Source organism: Nilaparvata lugens, chromosome 2, assembly GCF_014356525.2.
Source record: "Nilaparvata lugens isolate BPH chromosome 2, ASM1435652v1, whole genome shotgun sequence".
NCBI lineage: Eukaryota > Metazoa > Arthropoda > Insecta > Hemiptera > Delphacidae > Nilaparvata > Nilaparvata lugens.
The window spans coordinates 24817087-24844369 of NC_052505.1; the positions used below are offsets into that span (position 1 = coordinate 24817087).

General features: G+C 32.8%; 1 protein-coding gene across 30 annotated transcripts in view; it reads right to left on the reverse strand.

Moving 5' to 3' along the window:
- LOC111048716 (calcium/calmodulin-dependent protein kinase type II alpha chain) overlaps positions 1-27283 on the reverse strand; it is a 249474-nt gene that overhangs the window by 44654 nt on the left and 177537 nt on the right. For 18 of the 30 annotated variants that reach the window (XM_039420859.1, XM_039420875.1, XM_039420861.1 and 15 more), the window contains exons 4-11: positions 19572-19626; positions 14295-14433; positions 12135-12237; positions 11493-11576; positions 10403-10497; positions 9311-9433; positions 8032-8115; positions 6865-6907 (exon numbers count right to left, since the gene is read on the reverse strand). In XM_039420859.1, the coding sequence (XP_039276793.1) occupies positions 6865-6907; positions 8032-8115; positions 9311-9433; positions 10403-10497; positions 11493-11576; positions 12135-12237; positions 14295-14433; positions 19572-19626 (726 nt within the window). Of the gene's footprint in view, positions 1-6846; positions 6908-8031; positions 8116-9310; positions 9434-10402; positions 10498-11492; positions 11577-12134; positions 12238-14294; positions 14434-19571; positions 19627-27283 lie in introns of all 30 variants that reach the window. The other 12 variants (XM_022334664.2, XM_039420856.1, XM_039420857.1 and 9 more) reach the window with 1 other exon arrangement.

The following is a 27283-nucleotide window of genomic DNA, read 5'->3' on the forward strand; positions in this document are numbered from 1 at the left end:
TCTTCCATACGAATAATCATATTAGAAATAGAAACAGAGCACAATGTACCTAGATTAAATGAATTTATTTTCAAAAACTTGATTTTGATTTTTTTCGTCTAGTGTAAGAAAATGTTCAGTGATTAATGTTTGAAGTGGAAAAAGACAAAATTATTTCCTAAAAACCTTTATGATGTATTCTTATTTCTTATCTTTGAGATGTATTCATTTACATTTTCATGTATGTAGTGAATAAAAGGTTTGATTGATTGATATTAAAAATAATATCATATTTTAAATAATGATATATTTTTGAAAGCACGGCTTCCAGTTACTTCCTTTGAATTTATAAAATTGATTACGCACAGTAATATATCTTAAAAAATACAGTTGTATATTAGGGAAGAAGCTTATTCCAATAAATATTGGAAGAGTGAATTTTATTGGTAGTTATGTAGAATATTACTTTTAATCTTCATGTATGGTATTATTTCATTGGCGGCCTAATACATCACTAATAAAGTTTGTAGTGTTTGAAATGCATAATAATTATCGTTCTTTGAAAGCTAATTATCTAAAAGCCTCCAGGTTTTCAAAAGCTATTTCAATCCCAACTACCTGACTCCTATCTAGAACTAATCCTATCTAGCAATCAATCAATTCCGAATGCTTGACAGACACAATAACGAAACTAAGTTAAAATTGTAGCTAAACATGCAGATTTAGGTATTATTTAATCTAAATTTCGTCTATTTATACAGGTGGTATCATTTTATTTGTGTCGGATAGAGATAGAGTAGTTATGTATGTTTTTAATTATTTATTTAACATGTATTTTCCTATAAAAGAAATGTAGCCTATGGGATAATTTTTTATAGAAATTTCGTGTAGACATAAATGTATATCATTTATATGTATACTAAGTATTGTACTATTTTGGAAGATAACTATTAGTAACTGATAAAATAATGCTAGGAGAAGTTGGTTGATGTACATAAGATATTAAAGCATAGATAAGTATAATATAATTATATTACATAATACTAGTATTAATGATTTATTAATAGTAATAGTAGTAGCATGCTGTAGATTAGAATTTAATTTATCACATTTTCACATGAACCATTGTTTCCACGTAAATATCTCAAGAAACCCAGCATGTCAAGTTAGAACTGAAAAATAGAACGGGAATACATGATTATTAGGAGTAAGAATTTTTATGAGATCTCTTGTTGCTTTGAGGAAAGGATGGGAGTGTAGAGCTCTATTACAAGTGTTTCTAGTCAATAAAGTGTTATTTATTCTATACTTTAATAGTAGACACAAGTTAGTGTTGAATGTTAATCCAATCTAATACAGGAGAGGAGTTCAATTATAATTGAAATCGTGTTTGTTGTATAAGCGAGCTCAAACTGTCGTAATCATTATTGTAATATTTACATTATGTAAACATAAGAAGTATACTGTATAATAGTACAGTTCAATTAATTCAAACTCGATAATATGAAGAAATGAATAAAACATTATTGAAAATGAGAATAAGATAATAATTGATTCCATAAAGTATGCTTATTAAAAAACGTAAAAAGGGTTTCAATTCATTCATTTATTCATTCATTCTGTTCAAGTGATTCATTTCAATTTTTGAACATGATATACATGTGACATTAATTAAAAATAATTATGTGTAACTTAAAATAGGAGTTTCAATTGTGAATCACTTCAATTTTTGAACATGATATGATATGATATATGACATTAATTAATAATAATGTGTATCATTAACATAAGATGTATCATGAGATCCTTCACAATGTGTATCATGAAATTAGCATGTATCATAAAGTTGGTAAGACAGGAGTTGCAATGTGTTTTTTGGGTATGTACAAATGCTATTGGAAGGTGAAATGAGAAAATTTCAATTCCCGAAACGTAGTAATGTTTTTATATTTTGTTTCATCGATCACCTAGCTATGTAAGACTTACGTACTTCCACAGTAACAAATTATAAATGATTAAAAAATCAATCAATATTTTTTGAATTGAAAAAAAGTATTTTCATCGACCAAAAGATGATTATTATATCTTATTTAGATACTTTTTAATGTTTAATATAACAAATGAAAATGAAAATAACATATTTTATATGGCATGATGCATGATACTCACAATAATAGTGCAGAAAGTATGCAGAGTTCTACAATTTTATACTGTACAAATTCATGAAAATCTCCATGAAAAATTTAAGGTTGAGTATAAGATGAAGCCACGAATTCAAATATTCATGTAACATCCTTTGGAGGATGATAATTATATGAGAGAATAGAGAGGCATAGAAAAGTAACAATAGATGGAGAGAAACGGGAATTAGTAACACCAGCTCATAATGACAAGAGTAAAAAAGATTTCTCGTTTTGCTGACGTGATGAAGTTAAGACATAATTTTTTCTTTCATGAAAATAAATTTTGTGAGATTTTTCAATATTCAAAGGATTAAAACTTTCTAAGGTCATTGATCTTGATGATCTTGTTAAAACTTTGTGTTTATTAAAAATCATATTTAAAGCAATTAAATTAATACAAGGAGATGATGCACCAGTAAAACATTCAGAAATATTGAGTATTAAATTGATAGAAATTTTAAATATTGTTGGATTAGAATGTAAATTAGCTACTGGAATTGTGTAGGGTACTATCATAGAACTATTCAAAGCATTTTCCAGTTTTTTTCTTTTTGCTAAGGGTGATGCCCACAAAAGCTTCAGGCTTGTATGTAGGTAATGGTTAAGATGACAATGATGAGATATGAGTGCACCTATAAGATTTAGTTGGGTTTCAGATCACCGGAAAGCGATTCTTGAACTGAAGGAATGAAGATGTTCAGGAAGAACAAAAGTTCATGTTTCTTGATAGAAATGATGGTAGAACAACATTGTCTAGATCTAGACAAATAATCCAGTTGATGCAAAGGAAGCCAATCACCTTGACTGATGCAAATCACATGATTATGCAGAATGGTACACAGTATTTGAGTATCATGCATGCATGCAACATAGCTATGAATCACCAGAAACTTATGAACGTTTTTATGAGATTAATAAACAATGAGATTAATTCCTTATATCAATATAAGGAATAAGAAAACTTCCACATTTTTATGGAATTCAAAAAATGTGAATAACATGAATTTATTTTAGGAATGAATTACTGAATTGAATAGAGGAGAATTTTGACTGATAGAGACAATTCAAATCGAATATATTAATCTAAAATGTAGATTGCATGTAATTTGGGAATGAATAACTAAATTGAGTTCTGACATACCGATGATTGTTCAAAAGAGCAAGTACTCAGAGAGAGACCTACCCTGGAAATATTTGGAATATTTTATTAGTTGAGATGTTCATTTGAACGTATTTTTGGACGGGACTAATTCCATTCTGCTCAGCTGATAGTTGCAGTGATAGTAGTTTTAATTTTTCTGCTCAAAATTTTCAAGTTTATTTCAATATTATTGAAACTTTCGGATTGTTTAGTGTTATTTCCGGCTCTTATTAACCCTTCGAAATTCTAAATTCATCAGTCATATCTCGAATACGTATTCTCTGAGTGTTAATCTTTGGTGAAAACAGAAATTTTAAACTTAACCTCACTTTGGACTATTTATGTGCCAAAATCAAGGAATTGAAGAAGTTTTGGGCAATTGCCTGTTTCTCTTTCCAAATATCGTGTTTGTGACTGTTCTAATAAATAAATAAATAATAGAATGGATGAAGATTTATTGGAGTTATGTATTTTCACGGTTATTAAAGACGTTTCAGCCTTAACAGAGAAAAAGTCAACTAATTAGTCTTATGAAAGTATTGTTTAAAATACTACTTGATAATAAATATTCCAATCGATGACTATCAATATAAATCATTACGATAGGCTACTATCACAGATTCAAGCCAGATTTAGATCAATTGTTTATTTAGTCTATGATACTATGTACAGTTGTTGTTTAACAATGGTTGATTTATAGTAGACATACCAACACATGCCTTACTGAATTGGATTCATGTGATCATCGACCATCTACATAAAAGCTACTACCATTAGTAGAGTCAGCAATCCAGCAGGTTTTTTTGTCAAACTAGAATATTTGAAAAATGCCACAGTTACACCAAATATATAGAAGAATCAATTACAACACCAACAACTAGAGAATGCTGGTCAGGTACAATAGTGTTGTTATGCACTCGTGACAAGTTTACACTTTCTAACACGAAAGTTGCAAATCAAACATACCTAGACACTCATTACAGCAACTTCCAAATGCTCACAACATTTCCTGCATTGCAATTGTACCATCAAAATGCAGGCTAAGTCACAAATTTCAAATCAAGTAAGGATAAGGTGACTTATTTGAGAAGAATTGAAAGGTATGTCATGGAATATTATATGTTTATTGGTGCTTTCACGATCACTCTAAATAATTTCGTTATTGAACATAATTTCATATACGAATAGTAAAACTGTATCAATGTTCTCCTAAAGGCAAGGTTCTCGAACTGAATGATTAACGAATGGATGAGAATTTTATGACTTGAATATTAGATAATGAGTTCGTTGTATGGTATGAACTTAGGAATAAGTGGGAGATGAATATCAAAGCTGCGTTTACACCAAAGTTATTAGCAAAATGTTTATTTCTCCGTCCTTATAGATCCTATTATATTGAACATAACTTATCATACTTATGATGAACATATGTGCTTGTCAAGTTCCGTTCAATAATAGAATCTATAAGGACGGAAAATAAACATTTTGTTGATAACTTTTGTGTAAAAGCAGATTTACTGTTAAATATGTAGGCCTACGATACAAAAAGTTCATTCACTTAGAAGATAAATCAATCTTGGAATTGATTTTCAAAAAAGGAAATTTCACAAAAATAAAATCCTCACGTTGATTGTTGAATTTGTAAAAATAATATAAAAGTCTTCAATAATAGTGTAAACCTGAAAATAATTCATGGTTATAATGTTATTTCAAGTGTAGTGCTCAATTTGGGTGGAAATTCAAGATGTGGAGTTTTCAACTGTAAAGAACTTTGGGAATTGCAGTGTTTTGACCGAAGTAGGATAAAAAATAACCAGAATATAAATTTGTAAAAATAATATAAAAGTCTTCAATATTAGTGTAAACCTGAAAATAATTCATGGTTACAATGTTATTTCAAGTGTAGTGCTCAATTTGGGTGGAAATTCAAGATGTGGAGTTTTCAACTGTAAACAACTTTGGGAATTGCAGTGTTTTGACCGAAGTAGGATAAAAAATAACCAGAATAATGAATAATCAACAAGGATATGAGGATATAAATAAGGTGAATAAAAGAGGGATAAAGGGGCGTTGAAGTACATGTAGGGCAAGGGAAAGGATACCAGCAGAAGAGATCTCTAATATAATTCCAAAAACCATATAACGGGCACCAAAACAGATCTAGCAACAGAGATAACTATCCCTCAATTCCCGTTATAAAATAAATTCTCAATCGACTGCCAGAGCTTGAGAGACAGAAAAAATAATGCAGCAACACTCACATACAATAGTGCTTCCATGAAATATAACAAATCAATTATAATAAAGTTCATTAATTCTACAAATATTTTCTTGAAAGTATTCAAAGATTCAAAGGGACTCTAGGAAAAATCTGTATGAATACAAGTGAAATACAGGTATTATATACCACGCAATACCCCACACATAATTTTGGTGTTACTGTAATGCTGAATAATGAATAATTGAAGTTAGTTACTGAATGCGATGAAACAATGAGATTTCACCAATACCATGAAGCAATTTTGTAAATGGAGGCGCAGGCTTAAAAAAATGACGGGCTATTCACGAAATTACACTAAGATTAATCAACTGATTGTGATAGTCTAATAAAGACTCGTACAATTTTCTGAAAATTTATCTTTAGGCTATCATTAATTTTGTTCAAGAAGAGAACTAAATTGTTCAATGTTCTTTTAATGTTCATCAATAAAATAACACTAATCATTTTTTCAAATCGGTGTAGATTGATGGATGATTTGAGCTTAAATTTTCTCTTCGAAAACCAATAAATAGTACGAATTCACACTAAAATTTCCACGACAATTATGACTTGATTTATCTTTTTTATCGTCCGTGTTTTTCTCTGTTGCTTATGCAATGAAGCAAATAATGTATACAAATAGTATTTTATATTGAATAAGTAGTATTTACTACTATTACTAGTTTTTATGTAACTGAAGAATCTTACCCAATATATTTGGTAGAGGATTGTACTTTTCATTATAGCTGTATCTCTCTAACTTCTAATATTTTCCATAAACTCTTTGGTTAAGACTAAGTTTAACAAGAATGAAATGATAAAGTAATTTGAAAGGGGTATAACAAAGTATGGTTGTTTTGAGAAAGTGGTATTGAACACTTTTTCAAAGTATTGGTCTAAGTTTTTTCAGGGAATGAATACCAAAACACCAAGGTTGAACCCACATTGAACACATTTACAGGACAGTAAATTCATCCCAAACCAAATTCTTCTAGCTACAGTTTATACTTTCAACCGATACATGCAAAGGATTATTGTCAATAATTAACAGCATTCATCTAAGAGTAGATTCACATGATCCTGTAGCTAGAAGAATTGTTTGTAAATTTTAAAAAAGTTGCAGAAACCATTTTGTGAGTGCTGATTTGCTCAAGACGGGGAGCAAATTCCAAGGAAACATGTTTGAGTTCTGCTCTCTCAACACTGACAAGACGACAGAGAAATTTTGATAAAAATAATTTACTTGAGAGAAATTAAAAAGCCAGGCTCCTTGAGATACTTACCCTGCACATCATACTTACTGGAGAAGTTCCTCGTAGCGAGCATTGTAGTCAAAATGGCGCCCTAAAATAAACAAAACATCAAATTCAAAAATATTTTGAGACAGAATCAACACAATAATAATACATAAGTGATCTTAAGTAATTTATACGTAAAAATGTATCATATGAATGTGTATCTTAATGAAAATACATAAAATTAGATGAATTTGTTAATATAATTTTATAGATGTAAAAGTAATAGAGTATGCGAGTGTAAATCAAAATAGCTTGAGATATATCTAAAAAAAAACATCCAACAGAATATTCACAGTAAAAAGTTGTCAGCAATGCACTATGAAAACAAGAAACATTATCAACTGGCAAAAAATAGAATTCCTTTCAAGTTCAAAATCATTTTCAAACTTAGGACATGAAACATAAAATATTCAGTATATTGTGGTAATAATCAATAAGAAATTATCATAATGTGAGTAGTGTGAGCTTTTTTCAAATGGACCTTCTTCATTTCAACGATATTCAACAAAACAATCTTCAAAACATTTCATCTTTGAAAACTAAATCAAGAAACTTTTGAAAACTTTGAGATATTTGAAAACTATTTTACACTCAACACAAGATTTCAACACAAAATCTGTAACTAAACACAATTTTTATAATAATAGGAAGATATTTTCGCTAAAAAAATTAAGTTAGGATATTCTAACCTCCATATTAAAAAAAAAAACAGCAGTAGCGATAAGGAAGTTATTGTTAGACGTATCTGGTGATACTACTGCTAAATCTTCACTTCCATTGAATAAGAGCAGTGATAAAACCCAACTGAGCCGATTGTTGGCAACGGAAAATCCGAATTTGGCGACTTCACACAGAATACAAGCCAAAATTGCCAAGATTTGAAGAATCGGAAATATTTTGATGTAAAGTAGGTTGACAATCCATTTTTTGGCATTTTTTTCAAATTGATAAATTTACATAACTTTACTGTTGATAAACAGTACTTTCAACCAATTATCAACAGTTTGCTTCATAAGAAATTTCAATGAGTACATTTTTAGAATCACAATTAATCGCTTTCTAGCAATGATTTATTTCATGAAACAAATCAAACACGCACCGATGAAAAAGTCAATTTAAACATTAGATTTTATCTGGATAAAGTAATTGAATTTTGAGAAATGTACTCACTTTGAGTTTGCGCCTTGCATTGAATTTCTTCAAACAGTCGACAGTCTCCTGTCTGTGAACAATGGAGGCCACTCTCTCTCGTTGCTGCAAACAAACAAACATAATTAATACAAATTCTACAATTCATTCAGAAAAATAATGTCAACTTATGACTAGATGCATTCAATTAGTTAGAAAATAATCTGTATTATGAGAATTTGTTATTGTATCGATGTATTATCTTATCCTGTAGCTTTTTAACACTCTGTTACTCTGCTATTATATTCTATTTCATTATAAAAATACAGTATTACTATATTATTGGTATTTCATCAATAATGCGATAAATTCTCAAGTCTACATATAAAATAAATGAAAGATTACATAATTTATTGTATTGTTCCAATGTTAATAATAATTATTTATTTAACGACAATCCAGCATTCAATTTGGATTTTCGTTTAATAATTATCATAGATACTCAAGTCTTCGTGGATGATCTTACTCAAGCCCATTAGTACTTCTGATTATTTTGAATCATCAATGTTATCATTCAAAATTAGAGAAAGCTAAAAATAGCATACACACAAATTTATTGATATTTTTTTCAATAGTGTTTGTTCGTAGTGCACGAATAACCTTAGCATAGTGTATCTCACAAAAAAAACAGGAATTTTATTAATACTTTTAGTCAAGTAGTTTGATTGTACTGTTTATTTTAATTCGTTTCCTGAAGTTTATTACTCTAATCAGCTTTGAAGTAGAGACATATTTATATAAAAGAAGGCCTGGTTGCATAAAAATTTCAAGATATTGATTAAATTCTGATTGTAGAAGTTATCCGCTTCTCTGCTTCTCGAGGCATTTAACCGTCACTTAATCAAAGTAAAAATTAAATACTTTTTGCAACCAGGAGTTGATCTGAAATATCTCAACAGATGGAATCAGACAACAAAAACACATCCTTGATGTTGATCCTTGCTCAACATCTTGAAACTTAATCGAATGAATATTTTTCTAGATGGATATCCTGTAATAATTATGATTTTATTGCTGGAATTCATCAGCGAAAGAATTCCGATAAACATTGTTGATCGTTGAACGAACAGTTTTTAAAGAACTGAAAGTTTCTACTTTGTGATTAGAAAAATAAGTGAAATAGATTTCTTCTATATTTTATATCTCCTATGAAGACAATAGATAGTTCAGTGACGAGAAAAGCTTGAAAGTGCAGTGATCTAATGGAGCCCGAGCTTTTTGCCGTGACTGAACCATCTATGAACGTGTAATGTTGACTTACGCAGATCCATGGGTGCTTGAGTGCTTCGGAGGCGGTGATTCGTTTGGAAGGGTTCACAGTCAGCATCTGGTTGATGAGGTTTTTCGCCTCTGGCGTCACTGTGTCCCATTCTGGTGACGGGTACTGCAATCACATTAATGCAAGCGTCACACTATTTAATATAATCAAAAATTGAAAACTTCAATATTTATCGATGAATAAAGATCAAATAATTTTTACAGAAACGGTAAGATACAGATATAAAAAGCTTGGCATCAGCTGATTAAAAGTGAATTGCTCATGTTCGCGGCGCGTAAATCTGTACGCACCTTTACATAACAACCACTACTAATTCAAAACCATCAGGAGCAAAAATTCGAAAATCTGAATCCGTTATTTTTTTGTATAATTCATATAATTTATTATTATGGTTTTGAGAAGATTTCAATGAAATAAAATGAGGAATCGTTTTTCTCTATATACTAATGAATAATACATAATATTGACAGCATTAAATTTGAAATTTTGTTTAATAATAATAATAATTATTGGACGTTTTTGAGTTGAACTAAAAACTTGAGTTCTAGGCGATTGAATTGCTTGTCACTGTACTAAAACTATTTCTTCATCAAATCTAATCCAAATATGAACCAGTGAATGACCAAGATTTCCGTAGTTTTTTCGAATCCTCTAGAACAGTTTTCACTCAAACTTTTCATCTTCGATTTCAAGTTATCAATCATCTTTTTGTGTAGTTGAGAAGTTGATATTGTGGTAATTATTCATACTAAATAAAAAGACCAAGAAATGTTCATTGAATTTTTTGACAATTTCTTAGTCTTTTTATTTAATATTATCAATCATCAATGATTTGTTCAATGATTTAAACATGACGCTGCTCATGAAATGCTAAGATTGGTAGGTCTACAAATTAGAATTAATCTTCAAAATCAATCTTGAAATCAAACTTTTTCCATTAAGATGACGTCTTGAAAATCCCAGTTGTTATTGAGAATAGAATAGATTTTCAGTCAGAATATAATTAGAATAGAATAAAGAAAATCCAGTTTTGAAGGTAAATTGATATACTGTAAGTGAATTTTCTTATCTTACATCATAGGCTCCGGCTTTGATTTGTGCATAAAGTCTATGTTGGTCCTCGTCCCAAAAGGGTGGGTAACCGACTAGTAGAATGTATAGGATCACCCCTGGAACAAATAAAGCACATTTTGAGCTCACCTTCTTTTCCAAAAAAATATGAAATTATGAATGAGACATAATTAAAAAAAGCACAATTTTGGAGCTCACGTTCCTAAACAAGAATATAATTGAATTATGAATGAGACCTAATTCAAATTATTTCTATCTTGGAATCAATTTCAAGCAATGGACGGAGCATGCTAATTTAATTCAATTTAATAAAAAAAACTGAGATAATGATAACGATTGCCAATCCATTGGAATGATAATGATAATGGGTTATAATCCATTCTCTACGGTTATATAAGAAACGAACACGCAGTAGGATGAGTGTCCGCTTGTTGTCTCTCCACTAATTATGAGCTTCAAATAACTTGTGGCTTGGAATCCACCTAAAACTGTAGGTCGATTCACCACGCATTATTAATATTTTCTATAGTGAGTCATTTCAAGCTGTCAACATTGGTTGAACGGGAAGCCTTAGGGTGTGTGCGATTGGATAGGGATGATAGCGGTCAGGCGTTCCAAGTTCCAGCAGTTTATAAAGGGTAGCCTATCACCCTTAACTGCTGACCGCTCTCTATTTGCACACACCCTAAATATCATTTGAAAGGAATGCTGACATAGTAATACTCACGCCTGTAATACTCAAGCTACTAAAATACTCACTAGTGTAAGACTCACTATTATAGTATACTATAATACTCACTATTATAGTATTGTAATGTAGCCGATAATTTGACATGAATTTTCACAATCCGAGAGCATCCCCTGTTTAGAAATTAAAAGTGTCGACGACGGTGAAAATTTTTGTCAAATAATCGGCTACATTACAGTATATAGTACTATAATACTGACGCATAGTGCATCAGTATCTTCAGCGAAGAATTCATAAAATAAAATACTGTATGAATGAATATAAACGTTTTGTAAATTTTGATAAAGGATGGATGTTTTTCATATAATACAAACGATTGATGAAATTGGCAATTGATTTGATTACCACAAGCCCAAATATCGACGGGCTTTCCATAAGGTTCCTTCTTGAGCACTTCAGGAGACAGATAACCCGGCGTTCCAGCAAAACCTGCAATGTAAATATTGAATTAGAATTGAATACATAAAATTAATTACAAAAAATACAGCACAGAACACATCATGTATTGAATGATGAGTACTTTTCAAAAGCAAACCATTCATTTGAAGAAGTTCATGGATGGAGTGAGTATATTCCCTCTATAACGGTAATTAATATAGGCTAAAGATAATTCCTGAAAACGTCAGGTCCCTTGTTTTAGGAATTGGGACTCACAAAATGAAAAAAAAAATTGGACAGCAAAAAAATTTTCAGAATAATCAGAATAGTTAATTCGCAATATTTTTGATTGTTCTATTGAGAGATTTGGAATTATAATCATAGAGAAATCAATCAGTCACTGACAAATGAATCCACACAGATAAACATATTGAAACTCATTCTAATTGCATTCACGGGCTCAATACCCGGTCAAAATAAAAACTTTCATCAATCACAGAGGTTTCTAAATTATTGTAAAATATTATTATTTTCAAAAATGAACCATTTTTTTCATCCCAAGCTATTCAAATAGGATCAAGTTATTTAAAATTAGTGAATTTAACTTACCAAACCAGGCATGTTGTTCGCCTTGAACTTCAATGGCCAGCCCGAAGTCGGCTAATTTCACAGCGGCTCCCTTGGCTTTACTGGCAAGCAATAAATTTTCAGGCTGTAAAATGAGAAAATTTTCTAATTAATAATGAGTGAATCATTATGTTTATGTTTACGTAACATAAATGATTTGTATTTATGTTTTGAACAATATTCGATATTTGTGTGAATCTCACTATAATATCATCATATGATGATACCATTATAACAATACTTGATTGATATGTGTGAATTTTAAATTTGTGTTTATGTATCTAACTATATTTTACACTCTACTTGATACAAGTATTATTTGTCCGCACAATATGTATTGTTCACAGTAAACATTGTTCACTGTTTTATCTGGTAGCATACCTTTTATCTAAGATACATAAGACCACATTAAAATTACATCCTATTTATATGGGATTCCCGATCTGATAGTGAGAGATTGTTGAAACTCTTGAATCCTCATTCCAGAAAGGGATTGGGATTGTCGACACCATCTGACATGTGAAATGGTTTTCGACAATGTAGAGTTATTGTAGAAGACATTCACTCGACAATGTAGATTTCTTGTAGAAGACATTCACAAATCAGTTGTTTCTAGAGATTATAATTTTGTTCGATGGTTTATCAAAACAAAGTATAATTGTTATTATTATGACAATAATTTCATTCGATGGTTTATCAAAACAAAGTATAATTGTTATTATTATGACAATAATTTCAGCTGGTGAGTGTTGTAAATCAACCCCCCCCCCTCTGCTTGATTGGCGCTCTCAGTTTGACTCTGTGTTTTCTTATCTAGGAGCAGTGACTCTGTCCTAGAACAGCCTTGATTCAATAAATTAGTAGTGAAACACCCTAAGGTGCGTACAGACTTTCGCTCTGCTCCGCAACCGAACGTGACTCGAGCAGAGCGATTGATGATCGACCGGGGAGCAAGAGTGGAACGCGAGAAGAGCTAACATCTCCCGTAACGTTCATGATCGGTGCGACTGCAGATCGGGGGCGGAGCGATTGCGGAGCGATGGCGGAACGAGGGCGGAGCGTGCGCGGAGCGGGTTGGAGGTGCGTATATCTGTACGCAGCTTTAGACTAGTTATAGAATAGACACGCTGGAAAGTCTAGCCTCTGAAGCCAACATCTACTGCCATATCGCCAAATCGTGAAGTCAGCATCGGATAGAAAACTTTCAGATTGTGTCTATTTCAGAAGGATGTAAATTACTATTCATTAAAATGGTAAACTCCCGCTGCGCTCCCGCTGGAATAGACACAATCTGCTACGGAAAACAATGTAAACAAACTACAGAAAAGTTTTCTATCCGATGCTGACGGCACGATTTGGCGATATGGCAGTAGATGTTGACTTCAGAGGCTAGACTTCCCAGCGTGTCTATTATATGAGTAGTCTAAGGTGTTTTCACTACTAATTTCTTGAATCAAGGCTGTTCTAGGTCAGTGTTACTGCTCCAAGATTTCGAAAACACAGCGTCAAACTGAGAGCGCCAATCAAGCAGAGGGGGGGGGGGTTGATTTACAACACTCACCAGCTAAAATTATTGTCATAATAATAAACTTTCATCATACAATTATACTTTGTTTTGATAAATCATCGAACAAAATTATAATCTCTAGAAACAACTGATTTGTGAATGTCTTCTACAAGAAATCTACATTGTCGAGTGAATGTCTTCTACAATAACTCTACATTGTCGAAAACCATCGACTTTCAGTATGAATATACAATGGGCCGTGTCTATTCTATGACTGGTCTAAGGAGAACACATGGGAGTGGATAATTATTTGTGATTATCTAAAAATCTTCACTAAGAAGAGATATAAGAATAATATTAGCTGGTGATTGTTGTGAATCATCCGCTTTGATTGACGCTTCCAGTTTTCAATGTTTTTGAAATCTTGGAACAGTGCCATTGTCCTAGCATATATTTGATTCAATAAATATATGGTAGAGTTGACACCCCGTAGTAGATAATTATTTGTGAATATCTACCGAATTTTCACTAAGAAAAGATAGGAGCCTGCGAGTTATTATTCAAAGGAAACACTTCTGATAGTGGAATAACATATTTGAAAGAAAGATAGAATGTTCACGTGAATAGTTATTGACCTTAAGATCTCTGTGAACAACTCCATTGGTGTGGCAGTGGTTGACACTCTCTAGGATTTGCTGGATACAGTGAGAGGCATCCGCTTCACTATAGAATTCCCGTGCTACGATATCTTCGAATAGCTCTCCGCCTGTTACCCTGCAAATATCACAAAGCAAATCAATTACAAACATGAACTGTGAAAAAATTAACAAAATAATAGTGATGCAATTAATAGTTGGACGCAATTTAATAAAACTGGGAATAAATATTGAACTGGATAAGATATTATCCTGATATTTGCCATAATTTGCCAAAAGTTATGCGCAAATTGATGTGGAGTTTAGCAAGGTGGAGTTTGGTCATTAGCGGAATTTGATACCAATTATGAAAATGGAACAGGGAAGCTGGAATTCACCCGAGCTTCAAAAAGGGGTTCAGATATCGAACTTTAATGGTTTCTTAGTCAATGACTAGCAAATAAAAAAAGCTATCATTCCAACATGTCTCATCAAATCTTATTACATTCACAGTTTTAAATAAACCTTTTTCACAAAAAGTTTGTCAACAGATGCGTATCAACTCTATTATAATTAAAATACCTACTAACGCCAGTGAGTTGACCAGACTCCGATCAACTCGCAACAAATGAGTTCAGTTGAATTTAAAGTACCGTAATTGAAAGGAGGCATGACATGATAAATGCCACACAGAATGGGAACTGAACCCAAGACCGGAGCAGCGATAGCAAACTGAAATAACATTGTTCCAATCTACTAGTCCACGTCAATATTTACTCTAAATAACTTCCGTAATAACAATATTCACCTTCTTTATTAATTGAATGAGGCAAATAAATATTGTACAGTGATCGTCTTACTGTATCCAATATCACACCGTGATTGTGTAGAGTACATATAAGGGGCCAAATTGATCAAAATCAATATTCGGTACCTTATCTCATGAGAAGGGATTTGTTACTTAACTGGCAGCTTAGGAGAATATTAGGCACATATCATCTGAGCCGAGCTTAATTTCTGAGCAATGTCATCCTTGTGCCTCATCCCACATGCAACATGCTTATCCACTTCACCACGCAACATGTGCTCATACATGTTGCAATGTGCCAAACATACCGGCAATCGACTCAACATCGAGTAGAAAGCTGTTACATGTGGAACACATGGCATACATAAGCTTATACATATCTGTAGTTTGATATATTTAGTAAACTGCTTGTATGTATGCGACCCATTACAATATTCATACATTCAGGGCATCACTGTATTAGATACAACAACCACTCTTGGTGCCTAATGTAAGTCTCTATTAGCTGATATTGGTGTGGAGAAGTCTTCAGGGAGTGTCATTAAATTACGTAACGCTGCAAGGGGTGACTGCATTAGCGTTACCTTAAAAAAGGGGAAATGATTTTTTCACCGTAATTGTGAAGAAAAAGGGCTGGTTGCCACCCACGTAAATACAATTCCTATCACAATTCTAAATTATCACTAAAAGCAAAATTAAAATAGAGATTTCATCAATCAATTTTTCATAATGCGTTATCTGTATATCGTCTAGTAAGTTTCTAAAAAAAATATTATACTCAACAGAACTTTGAATATAAATATAATTTATTATTTTATATCAAAAGAATTTTGCGAAGGTATGAACAGCCAGTTTAAGCTTATTAGGTGAGTTTTGAGGCGGCTTGCGCCAAATCAAAGGATATCGATTCTTTTCTTTAATAATTTTATCTGGTCGAGAATATGGCCAATAGAATGGAAAATGAGTGAGGAGGATGGCTCCTTGACAAATTCCTTGGACTTGATTGGCAGATAGCGTATTGAATAAGGCGGAAGCAAATTTGAACAAGGCATTGACACTTTGAGCTGTACAGGTTCAGACTTCTGTTTAAACAGAATTTGATATGGCCAATTGAAAAGTTCACAAAAATGAAAATCAAAAGCTGAGAAATGATATTAGAAAGATCATAATACTGTATTACGTAACTCAATCTTATAAACAGTATACATTTCAACAACAGGAAAAATACAACCAGAAAAACTAGTCTACGTCTCTGGTAGTCTGGTACAACTACTGTTATCCTATTTCACTCGACTTATTGTATAAAAATGTAGTAGAGCAAATTTCCATTAACACCCTACACGCTCAAGCTAAACCTAGTCTACTGTTTCAGACGAGATCGCTGGTTTATCTCGGAGAATAAATTTGAAAGGGTTCGAGCTAAAACATATTACCAAGCTTATCGTTTACTGGGTGCTCGCTAGAAATCCCATTTCCCACCGGCATAGAATGCCAATAAGCAAAAGTGCTTCCTGCTACAAAACAGCTATCTAGTGCTAGCTGCACATTGGCTCTCTCCTACCATATATGTATTTACAACTATATACTATGTATATACTATTTTGAGGGACGCCAGCTATACTCATGGGAATAAGTAAGCCTTTCCTAGATTGGAAGCAATTTTCTGTATGCCTCGTTCTTAAATTAATTTTAGACCTCATCGTTGAAGGGATGTTTTCATTTCCTTTTTGTGAATTTCCTTTCATTTCCGCTTTTAAATTCTTCCAATTTCTTTTTACTGTTGGCTATTGTCAAGAATTGCTACAATTCTTCAATCCTATTCTGAATCCTTTCAATTTCCTGAGATTCTTTACCGTATTACTGTATTGTCAGTGATTGTAAGATTACTGTTTGTAAAGTACTTCAATGATCTGCTAACATCGCAATAGTCTTAACAAATAATAATTATTGGATATTAAAATCAATCAGTCTCAAACAGGAATTTGAAATTAAACATTGTTTCTATCTAGGTCAGTGGTTCTCAAACTTTTTACTTCACGCCCCCCTGCATAATTCAGCTGTAAGCCGGACCCCCTACATGTATAAACATAGACAAATATACATGTTGTACATATATACGTACGTATATACCTCCATATTTTACACTCAATATTAATTTTATTTAGTTGAGTTTTGCACATTCTATACATAACCCAATGTTGCAATAGTTTCAATCATAATAAAACAACAAATTCTATACAAACAATAAATTATAATTTATTCAGGTACTACAGCTACTATAGTAAATAGTTGTAATGTTTGTTTCTCATAGAAATTAACAATACAAAGAGCGTCAGTATGGAGGATGAGGTTGTTTTTTTTCGCACAGAGTTTGTTGAAACGAGGTGTCAGCTCCGATAACGCTACTCTAAGTTCCTGGGTCACATCCAGTCTTGGTCTATATTGACTTTTCATGGCAGCTAGAGCAGAAACCCCAGTTTAACAAGGATAAATTGTAGCAAATGGAGTCTATATCTTCAATGCCTTTTTACTCAAAATTAAGTGTTCCTTTTGCACACCAATCCAGAAGGATGTAAGAGAATATTCTTCAAACTTCATTTTAAGCGCAAAGTCACCTTGGAGATCAATGAGGTTTTCTTTTTCTATCATGTTGAGGGAGCACTTATTGAGAATTTGAATTTGACAATACGGTTGATATAAATATTTTATGAGTAAGAATTACTCACATGTAATTTTGAAAATAGAAAGATTGCTTATCGTAATTATTTTAGAAGTAAATTTAAAACATTTTCCAACTAAGCTTTGCGCCCCCCCCCCTGAGCATTCATCGCGCCCCCCTTGGGGGTCGCGCCCAAAACTTTGAGAACCACTGATCTAGGTTATAGAAGGATAATCACTATTTGATTATTATTTGATGGGTACATAATTTGATTAACGGAAATAATCATTATATACGATTTGTAGTGTTATTAATTTCTGATTACTGATTTTAAATTAAATTTAATTTCTGATTTCATTAAATCTCATTGATTTCTTGCTAAACCTTAAACCAAGTAAAATTGTATTGCCACCAACGACGAATGAATACGGTGAGAATACCATTGTGAGTCTTTGAATGGATTCTAAACCAGCATGAAAAGCGGGATAGGCCAAGGAAAATATGAATGGCCAATGTTCGAAAAGAGATGGAATGCAGAGGTTTGCGGGAGGATGACTGGAGAGATAAAGAGCGAAGGCGGAGGGGATGTTTTTAATTTTTGCGCTTTAATAAGCGACGCCAAGTTGCAAAACTTGTGAAAAAACCATTGATTTCAGTCAACTTTGGATCATTCAACAAACAAAAAAAAATTGATGAGAGATTATCCAATTATTTTCTAAACAAATTTGAGAAACTAGATTTGGTAGTTACATCACTATCTCTGATAAACTCCAGTTACATCTCAATTTTCTAGAGAGATAATGGCACAAAATAAATATATAGAATAGATATTCATTTCATCAAGACAATTATTATAAAATACAATAACTAAACTTTTTGTGACAATATCGGTTGTGACAATATCGTTTTATTCAGTATCTATGAAATTACCTCTACTGAAACACACAAAATAAGTTGCTCACAAGGTAGGAGAATGTTCCCTGGACTGAAAATCCAAGTTGGTTGAATTAAACAATGGATAAAACGTTAGCGATCGACAGAAGGCAGAAGATTGAATCAAACTCATGGCGTTCACAATCCAAACACGCTCACAGACTCACACAACTTGTGACGTGAGAAGCAAAGTTCAACGGATGCGTGACACAAGTTCAAATTTCTTCCTTCTGCTCTTTCATTCAACTTTTCTTTGTTATTCAGTCTCGCTATCCGCAAAGCTTTCTTGCAATACTTTCACTGCGGTTCGTTTTCAATTATCTCCACAGTATATAGTTCAAAAGTTGTAAGAGTTATATAGAAGTTAGGAGAATGGTTTTCCTACATACAGTAGTAAACTCAATAACTCCTTGGTATCTCGTATTTTTAAATCTCTTTCAATCCCGTAACTTTTCATATCTAGTTGATATCACCAAAACTGAATTGGAGGAATCTCGTTGTAGCTGCTGAATATTAAGCTGTTTATTATATCACAGAGAATATCACTGTCTTCATGTAGTAGTTGATATTATAACCTACCACTTCCAATCTACTCAATCAATAAACTTAATACCCTGATATCAAAAGTATAAAAATATAATTACTTTTCTACACTATCTAGACTACATAATAATGATTGAACCAACTTTTACAGTACTTTTTCAAAAATTGATTAATCAATAATATCTGGAATTAATGCAGGATATAAATAATCCTAATGAGCCCGAATTAAAACAGTAATAACATATAATATTGTACCACGCAAAACGAACTATCTTTCGATTATTATTTTGAAATATTAATTAGTATAATTAATTGATGTAAATACAGTACTTACAAATCGAAAACGAGATAATGGAAGTTTTCCTCTTGTATACTATCGTGTAGACGAACTGAAACAGAAAATAAAGTAGATTAGAACAGATCACAGGGAAAATACTGCAACAAGTATAAAGTATTATTTATACATAAAATAAAACATACATTTGAGAAAGATACAGTTATGGAAAGATCAAGTACAGATAAGAATCATGAACAGTTTGTCTTGAATTTTGAGTCAAAGCGTACAATATAGAGTAAAAAGTTGATAGAACCTTTTAGAGATTCTAGAGCCTATTCCTCGTATTGAATAACTTATGGTCAATGATTGAAATGTAGCCAATTTCAATAGTGAATTTTGTCACCTAACAATATTATATTTCTCAGTCAGCTCCCAAATACACCTTCTCGTATTATTTGCTTTTAATATTGTAAATTATAGAATTTGGATATTTTACAAAGGGTATTCAATATCTATCATAGCTCGTGAGATATAACGAGGTAACATATTATGCATTTTGTTATATTTTTGTATTTGAAGTATTCAATTTTTTACAGCTCAATTCTACAAAATACGAAATTGCGGCTGTTTGATAAAGAATGTGGATTGAGCATTGAAATTATTACCTATGATCTTAAACACAAGGCTACCTTATTTTTCCTCTCCCTATCATTTTAATGATGTACTTATTGTAAGAATAAATGAAGAATAAAAAATCTTCATCTGTTTTGCAGAAGAAATAACGACTATGTAGCACGAAATGGATGAAACATGTTCGCCTCTCTAAAATTTGTAATTGAACGTAAATAGATAACAACAGAAAATATATTTTCTCAATTTCAACTTGAAATCACCTCTGTATCCTACAAACTGAAACTAAAACCTTACATCCAAACCTTAATTAAGCGCCAACCTCAATCTGAAAGCTCGCAATTCGTTCAATTAACAACGCCGAGGAGGGATAGGAGATAGAAGAGAGCTTATTTAAACAGAAAACAGCATTATCCAACACAAATAGGTAGTCCGAAACTTGGAAAGCTCCAACCTCAAGTTGTGAGTAGAGGTAACATTACTCGCGGTACCCTACCGCACATATAAAACGGTATATAGATGTACCATAGCTCTAGTATACCTGTGTTGAATATGTGCAGCAGTAGAATCATCTTATATTCGGTACACAGTATACTTATATTGGGTAAGTAGTGGAGTTAACTTACCTCCTATAAATATATTTTGAATGGAACAGAACACCTCACTGTATATTTGGTACAAAGTTTTTCCTATTATCCTATTATATTAAGCGAGCAATTTCTGTATATATTTTTATATTTATCTGGTTATTTTTATATCTGGTTATTTATGTCCAACAGATCTCGAAAACGGCTCTAACGATTTTCACGAAATTTGGAACATAGTAGGTTTATGATATAAAAATTCTATTGCACTAGGTTTCATCCTTGGGAAAACTCGCTGAAGGAAATGAAAAGGATAATAATTATTCATCCTTGGAAAAACAGATGATAATTTCGTCGTCTGTCGATAACAGAAGATGCGTGTGCATGTGTGGGAGATCAGCTGTGTAATCAATCAGCTTACCGTATCTCACGAGAAAAATTATCTAGAAATTTTAATAGACTTGATCAAAATAATCTGATTTGTTGACATGACATGGTATATCATTCTAAATTAGAGTATATCATAATTTTCAAATTTAATCATCATTTTAAAGTTTTAAGTGATTGGTGAGTGTTATTTTGTTATTAAATTTGGTTTGTAAAAAATCTAAATTAGAACTTTTCTGTTTTCAAATTTTTGGACTGAAAATTGGACCTGAATTCAAGTTTATGAAACATAACCTACTTTTTGAAATATTTATAGTGTATAAATCAAAATTCGGGGAAGAAAGAGTTTTGGGCTGTGCCTGTTAGTCCTTCCCCAATCATTTTAAAGAATTATGTTCTATTTATCAATAAATATATAACTAGCAAAGCTCGGTGCCCCGATATTGTGTATATGAAATAAACACCAAATATATTATTTTCTTACAGTATACCTGTACGGTTTACCGTGAACGTAGTGAGTCGAAGTAGGATCCTATGCTACAGTAGCCTATACTATACCGTGAAATTTGTGTGGATGGCTCACCCACGATAAAAAGCTCAGCTCCTACCACACCGTTGCAATTTCGAGGTTTTTCCCGTGATTGAACCACCCATAAACAGTATGTGACCACCTACACCATATATATTTGATATACAATTTATATCGCGTATTTGGTAAACAATATACTATAAATCGTGTACGTAACTGCTAAAGTAGAGTCCTGAACAGTATACGCTACAACACGTAAATGGTGCAAATACCTCATCAAAATCGTAAAATCTACACACAACGCAACGTTATCGCAAATTTGGTACACAGTAAACATACAACGAACTCTTGGACCTCATAACACAGATATATCTAGATCGACAATCGTGAAAGTAACTAGTAGAAGAATTCTGGTAGAATTCTTAGCCACGTAGTAAAAAGTACGCAGTACCTTAGAGAATGGTGATACCTACGATAAAGGTACTGTTGAAACAAACCTATATATCGTAGGTAGCCTACACAGTGTATCAAACAGTTTTCTATAAATGATAATGTTGAAAGTAGAAGCCTTTAGCTATAATATACCTGTATAATATAATTGGTTCTTTCGGTACAATATACCTATATCTTAGGTTTGTGCACGGTATATCTTTACGTACAACCCGTCCTGTATACAGCTATATTTGGAATATATACAGTTCTGTATACAGCTATATTATATTTGGAACAGTACACCTGTAGGGGTAACCGTGAACGTAATAAAGTAGCTGGTAGTTGGTTTTGCTGAGGGCTGCTGAATGCTGAAAAGCAAAGAGAGCTAAGAGAGACAGAGAGATCAGAAGAGAGCAAAGAGAGCTAAGAGAGACAGACAGAGCAGAGGGGAGCAGAGGGGAGAAATTTGTGTCAGTTAGCGCCTGCAGCAAATAAGGCAAATTATGATGTGAGAGAGGTGCTATGCTATGCCCTGCTTTAATATGAAGAGCAGCACCCATTATTCACTTTACCCACATTATAGATCTCTGTGTGAAGCTGTTTCTTCTCTACTAACCCCTCATCATCCTCTACCTCCACCTCTTCCCAATTCTCTCCTTTTCTTCTCCTTTTTCTAGCTCTGTTTCTTGTCCTTCCTGTTCTCCTTCTTCCTCTCCCTCATTCACTTTTCTTCTTAATGCTCCTCCTCTCCTTCAACTTGTTGTACTTGTTCGTCTCTACTTCTTCATCTACTTGATCTTTTCCTCCTTGCCCTTGTTTTCATTCTCCTTGATATTCAATTATTTCTTGTTGTTTTCTTCTACGTTTTTCTTCTGTATTCTTACTCGTTTCCCACATCACTTTTTCTCTGTTTTTTCGTTTTTACTATTCCTTTTATTCTGCCTTTCCTTCTTCTTCTTCTTACTACTACTACTACTACTACTACTACTACTACTACTACTACTACTACTACTATTATTATTATTATATTATTATTATTATTAATATTATTGTGATTCAAGTGGTAGAAATTAGAACTTTGAATATCAAATCCCAGATGGAAACTATAATAGTCTTTTAATTTAATTTATTGAACACTTTACAAAAACTCTCATTTGTGGTATTATTATAGAATGTATAACTATTATGATGTAGTATGAAATTTGAATACTCCTCAATTAGCTCTAAGCTAGAGGAGCAACAAAACACTGTATGTATATGATACTATGTAACTTTAATTCAAATTGAAATTATTATTATTATATTTATAATGACATATTATGTGAGTTTTTCTAATCAAAATCGGCCTATGGCAAGACTTTGATGTTATTCTGTTGCTATATTCAGGAATGCCCTAACCATTGATACAGTGTTGAGCACCACTGCCTTCTGCATCAAGAAGCTGGTGCTTCTTGAGATTCCCAGCCGACTCAGACTTGCAGTCACCTTTGTTTCCATCAATCCAACTCTCATTATTATTATTATTTTCATTTTTCATCACATTACTATGTGAGTTTTTCATCAAAATCGGTCTATAACAAGGCTTTGATGAATTATTCTGCTGCTAGGTTTAAGAATGCCCTAACCATTGATACAGTGTTGAGCATCACTGCCTTCTGCATCAAGTAGATCTTGTTTCTCGAGGCACCCAGATGACTTAGGTTTGCAGTCACTTTTTCCCCATCAATCCAACTGCAGATATTATGACTGGAACGATTTCCACTTTCTCTTGATGCCAGATATCCTTTATCTCAGCTGCCAGGGGGAGATACTTGGAAATCTTTGCACTGTAGTAGTGTTCCATGTTATGGCAGCATGGAATGCCGACGTCTATTAAGACTGTTTCCCTGGTCAGCTTATTCATCAGGATTAAATCTGGCCTGTTATGTGGAATCGTTCTGTCAGTCAGCACAGATCTGTCACATTACAGCTTGTGGGTACTGTTTTCTAGAATTGAAGTTGGTGCATATTGATAGTAAGGAACTTTCTCGACAATCAACTTATGCCTTAATGCCAGGTCCTGGTGCATTATGCCTCTTGAGGTATTCAGTGCCTACCTTTGACTGGCAGGAAGACACAATGTGCTGTACTGTATCTGCCTGTTATTATTATTATCATTATTCTACTTACTCCATACGATTTCCTTCTTGCTAGTATCATATTTGTAATAAGTGTCTTCTTTTTCAATTTAACTCTATTGTTCTCCTTTTTCCATCCTTCTTCCACTTGTTCTAATTCGTTTCCATATTCAATTACTCTTTCTTGTCCATCCTTCATTCGTTCAAAATCTATTCATCTATCGAGTTCATCCATCATATCTGATTTTTCTTCTTTCGCTTTCAATCTTCTCTGTTTATCTTAGCTGCTCGTGAAAACGTTTCTCCTCATAATATCAGTAAACTTTATGCTTTCATTCTCATTTCAAATACTCATTGTTTTCCGTCACTTTTCCATCCTCAGGTCATTATAGTCTACGGTGATGCCAATACAGCCAAAACTATTCTTGTACAGAGCTAACGATATAATATTTTATTGTTTCTCTTTACTAAATCAAATTCTAGACACCATTTTTTCAATTGCATAATTATCATAAAAGGAACTCACCCAACTTCTTCAACATTGCTTCAACAATTCAACTGTTAAAACACTCTACACACTCTAATTTCAATTAATTGAATACAAGATGATTACAATACAATGATTTCAATTGCATACTTATCGTAACAGAAACTCACCCAACATTTCTACTTTGCTTTTTCTACATTGCTTCAACAATTCGAATGTTAGAACAGTCTGGACACTCAAATTTCAATTAAGTTGTTCTAAACAACATGATTAGAATACAATGGAATTCAGTGTTCTAATTACATTGATCAAATGTTGAAAAAAACAAATATCGTTCCAATTTTAGTATATGTACTGCCGAAGCAAGTACACATACTAATAGTAATTTTTACACATTAATAGTAATTGAAGTTCATTTAATCAATGAAACAAAAGATAAAACAAACATGTGATTGTGAGTCTACTGATACAGCTTCAGCGCTGCTTTTGCTTTGAATCGAGGGAGAGCAATGCAAAATATAGAGAAGCTGGAATTATATTGGCAAAGGGATGCTGCCTGATATTTTAGGGCTCAATTCAGACTGTCAGCATTGGTTGCATGAAAAGCATTGATGTTATTCGTTGAGAGATTCTGACAGTTCAGAGTGAATCTCACCATATACTGCAGGTTGATTGAATAGTCTTTGAAGAAGCAACGTGACGAAACGCGCGACACAAACGACCGATAATTGGCAGTCGCTGGAGAGAGAGAGAGAGAGAACACGGCAGATGAAAGAGAAAATGAAGAAGGGATAAAAAGATAGAGTGAGACAGTGTTGCTAGAGAGAAGACGAGAGATGAAAGAATAACAAAGAAGCAAGGAATTTCTGAAGAGAGAGTGGAAGAAAGAGATACTAAGAGGAAAAGTGGTGAGCGAGCGATAGGGAGTGCGAATGAGAGAAAAGGATGAAAAGAACACGAGAAGAGAGTGATTGGAACAGCATACTTAGGAAAGTAGAAAGTTTGAAATTATGAGATGAGATGGAGAGAGGAATAAGGGAGAAAGAGATAAGGAATGAATAAGGATAAGAGAAGAGGAAGACAGAAAAACAATCTCAATGAAGAGGTAAAGTGAGAAAGATGAGAGAGGAAATAAGAGAAGAAAGATGACATAAACGAAGAGAAAGAGGAACGGCATGAAGGAGAGTATAGATTGTTACGCAGCCTATAAAAGTAATGAATATTACATTCTATACTCTGGAAGTGGATGATGAAATAGAGGATGTACGGAAAGGAAGACGATAATGAAAGAATACGAGTGAGGAACGGAATGAAAAACAGGAGGCAAGGCAGATAAATAAGGGATTGGAAACATGCAGAGAGATAAACAGAGAGAGGCAATTGAGACTAGAGATATAGAGCAATGTGAAGAATCAAGCAGGAATTGGAGAGAAAAAAACACAAGTAAATAATGAAGAAGTGGAATGAGTTGAGAGGGAGGGGGCGGAAAAGAGGATACAGGAAAATCGTGGAGGGGAAAATATTTTATATTAATTTGATACATCTTACATTGTCAGGTCTGACAAGACCTGAGAGAGAGTCAAAAATGAAGGAAGTCGTAGATGAAAAATAGCGAAACAAAAACATGAGATGAAGTAAAAAAGAGAGAAAACAAAGAAAAGATGATCAGAAAGCGAATAGAGAAACCTGATACTTGAAAAGTGGTAAAAAGGGAAAAATCAGGTAAAAGTGAGAACAGTAAAAAGAACTGACGTACGGGAAAAGGAAACACATAAGACAGAGGAGAAAATTGGGAAAACAGGAATAAAATTATTCTTTATTCACGTAGGTAACGAATAATTTTGCTCAGAATCAAGATTATGAAAATATTTTCGATCATAGAGAATATTGTTTCAGGATAAAAAAATAGACAATCAATTAATCAACATTATTATGATGGAATAAGATGAAATTTGAAGATGAGTTAGAAGGAAAGATAAAATAGGAAATGGAATCAAGAGAGAGTTGTAGGTAAACAGGTACTATGGTGGGCAATTGAGAGTCAGTGAGAGGGTAGAAGTGGAAAAAGAAAGAAATAGGAAGGATGTATAAGAGAGAGCTATTGGAGAAACAGAGTGTGAATGAGAGAGAGAAATATGAATTAATGTGTCAAAGAGTAAGGTGGCTGTTGGCTGGCTATTCGATTACGGGGACTATTAGGCCGCGGTAGCAGTAGCCCACAGTTGAGTCGAGAGGTAGCTCTGAACTCTGAAGCCTTGCAGTGCTTCAATTTCAAACTTTTCCATTGAATAGCTCAGTTATCACAGGCCACTCTTCTGAGAGAAGCTCAATGAACGCCATTCTATGTACCACTCTCCCACATCCACTCTGTACTTTCAACGCCCCCGCAATTACCGCTATATAACTCACTTGCTAACTCTCATTCAGTGAATAAGAACAAGTTTTTTTAGAGATAAAGTGTTACCCACATAAAAACAGGTAAACATTAATACTGTACTCTAGATCTGTATATAAATCTCATTAATTCAGAGTTACAACAATCAAGATCAACTTTGAACCTGAATCAATATATTATCAAGCTCATTCAATACTGAGTGTTGCTC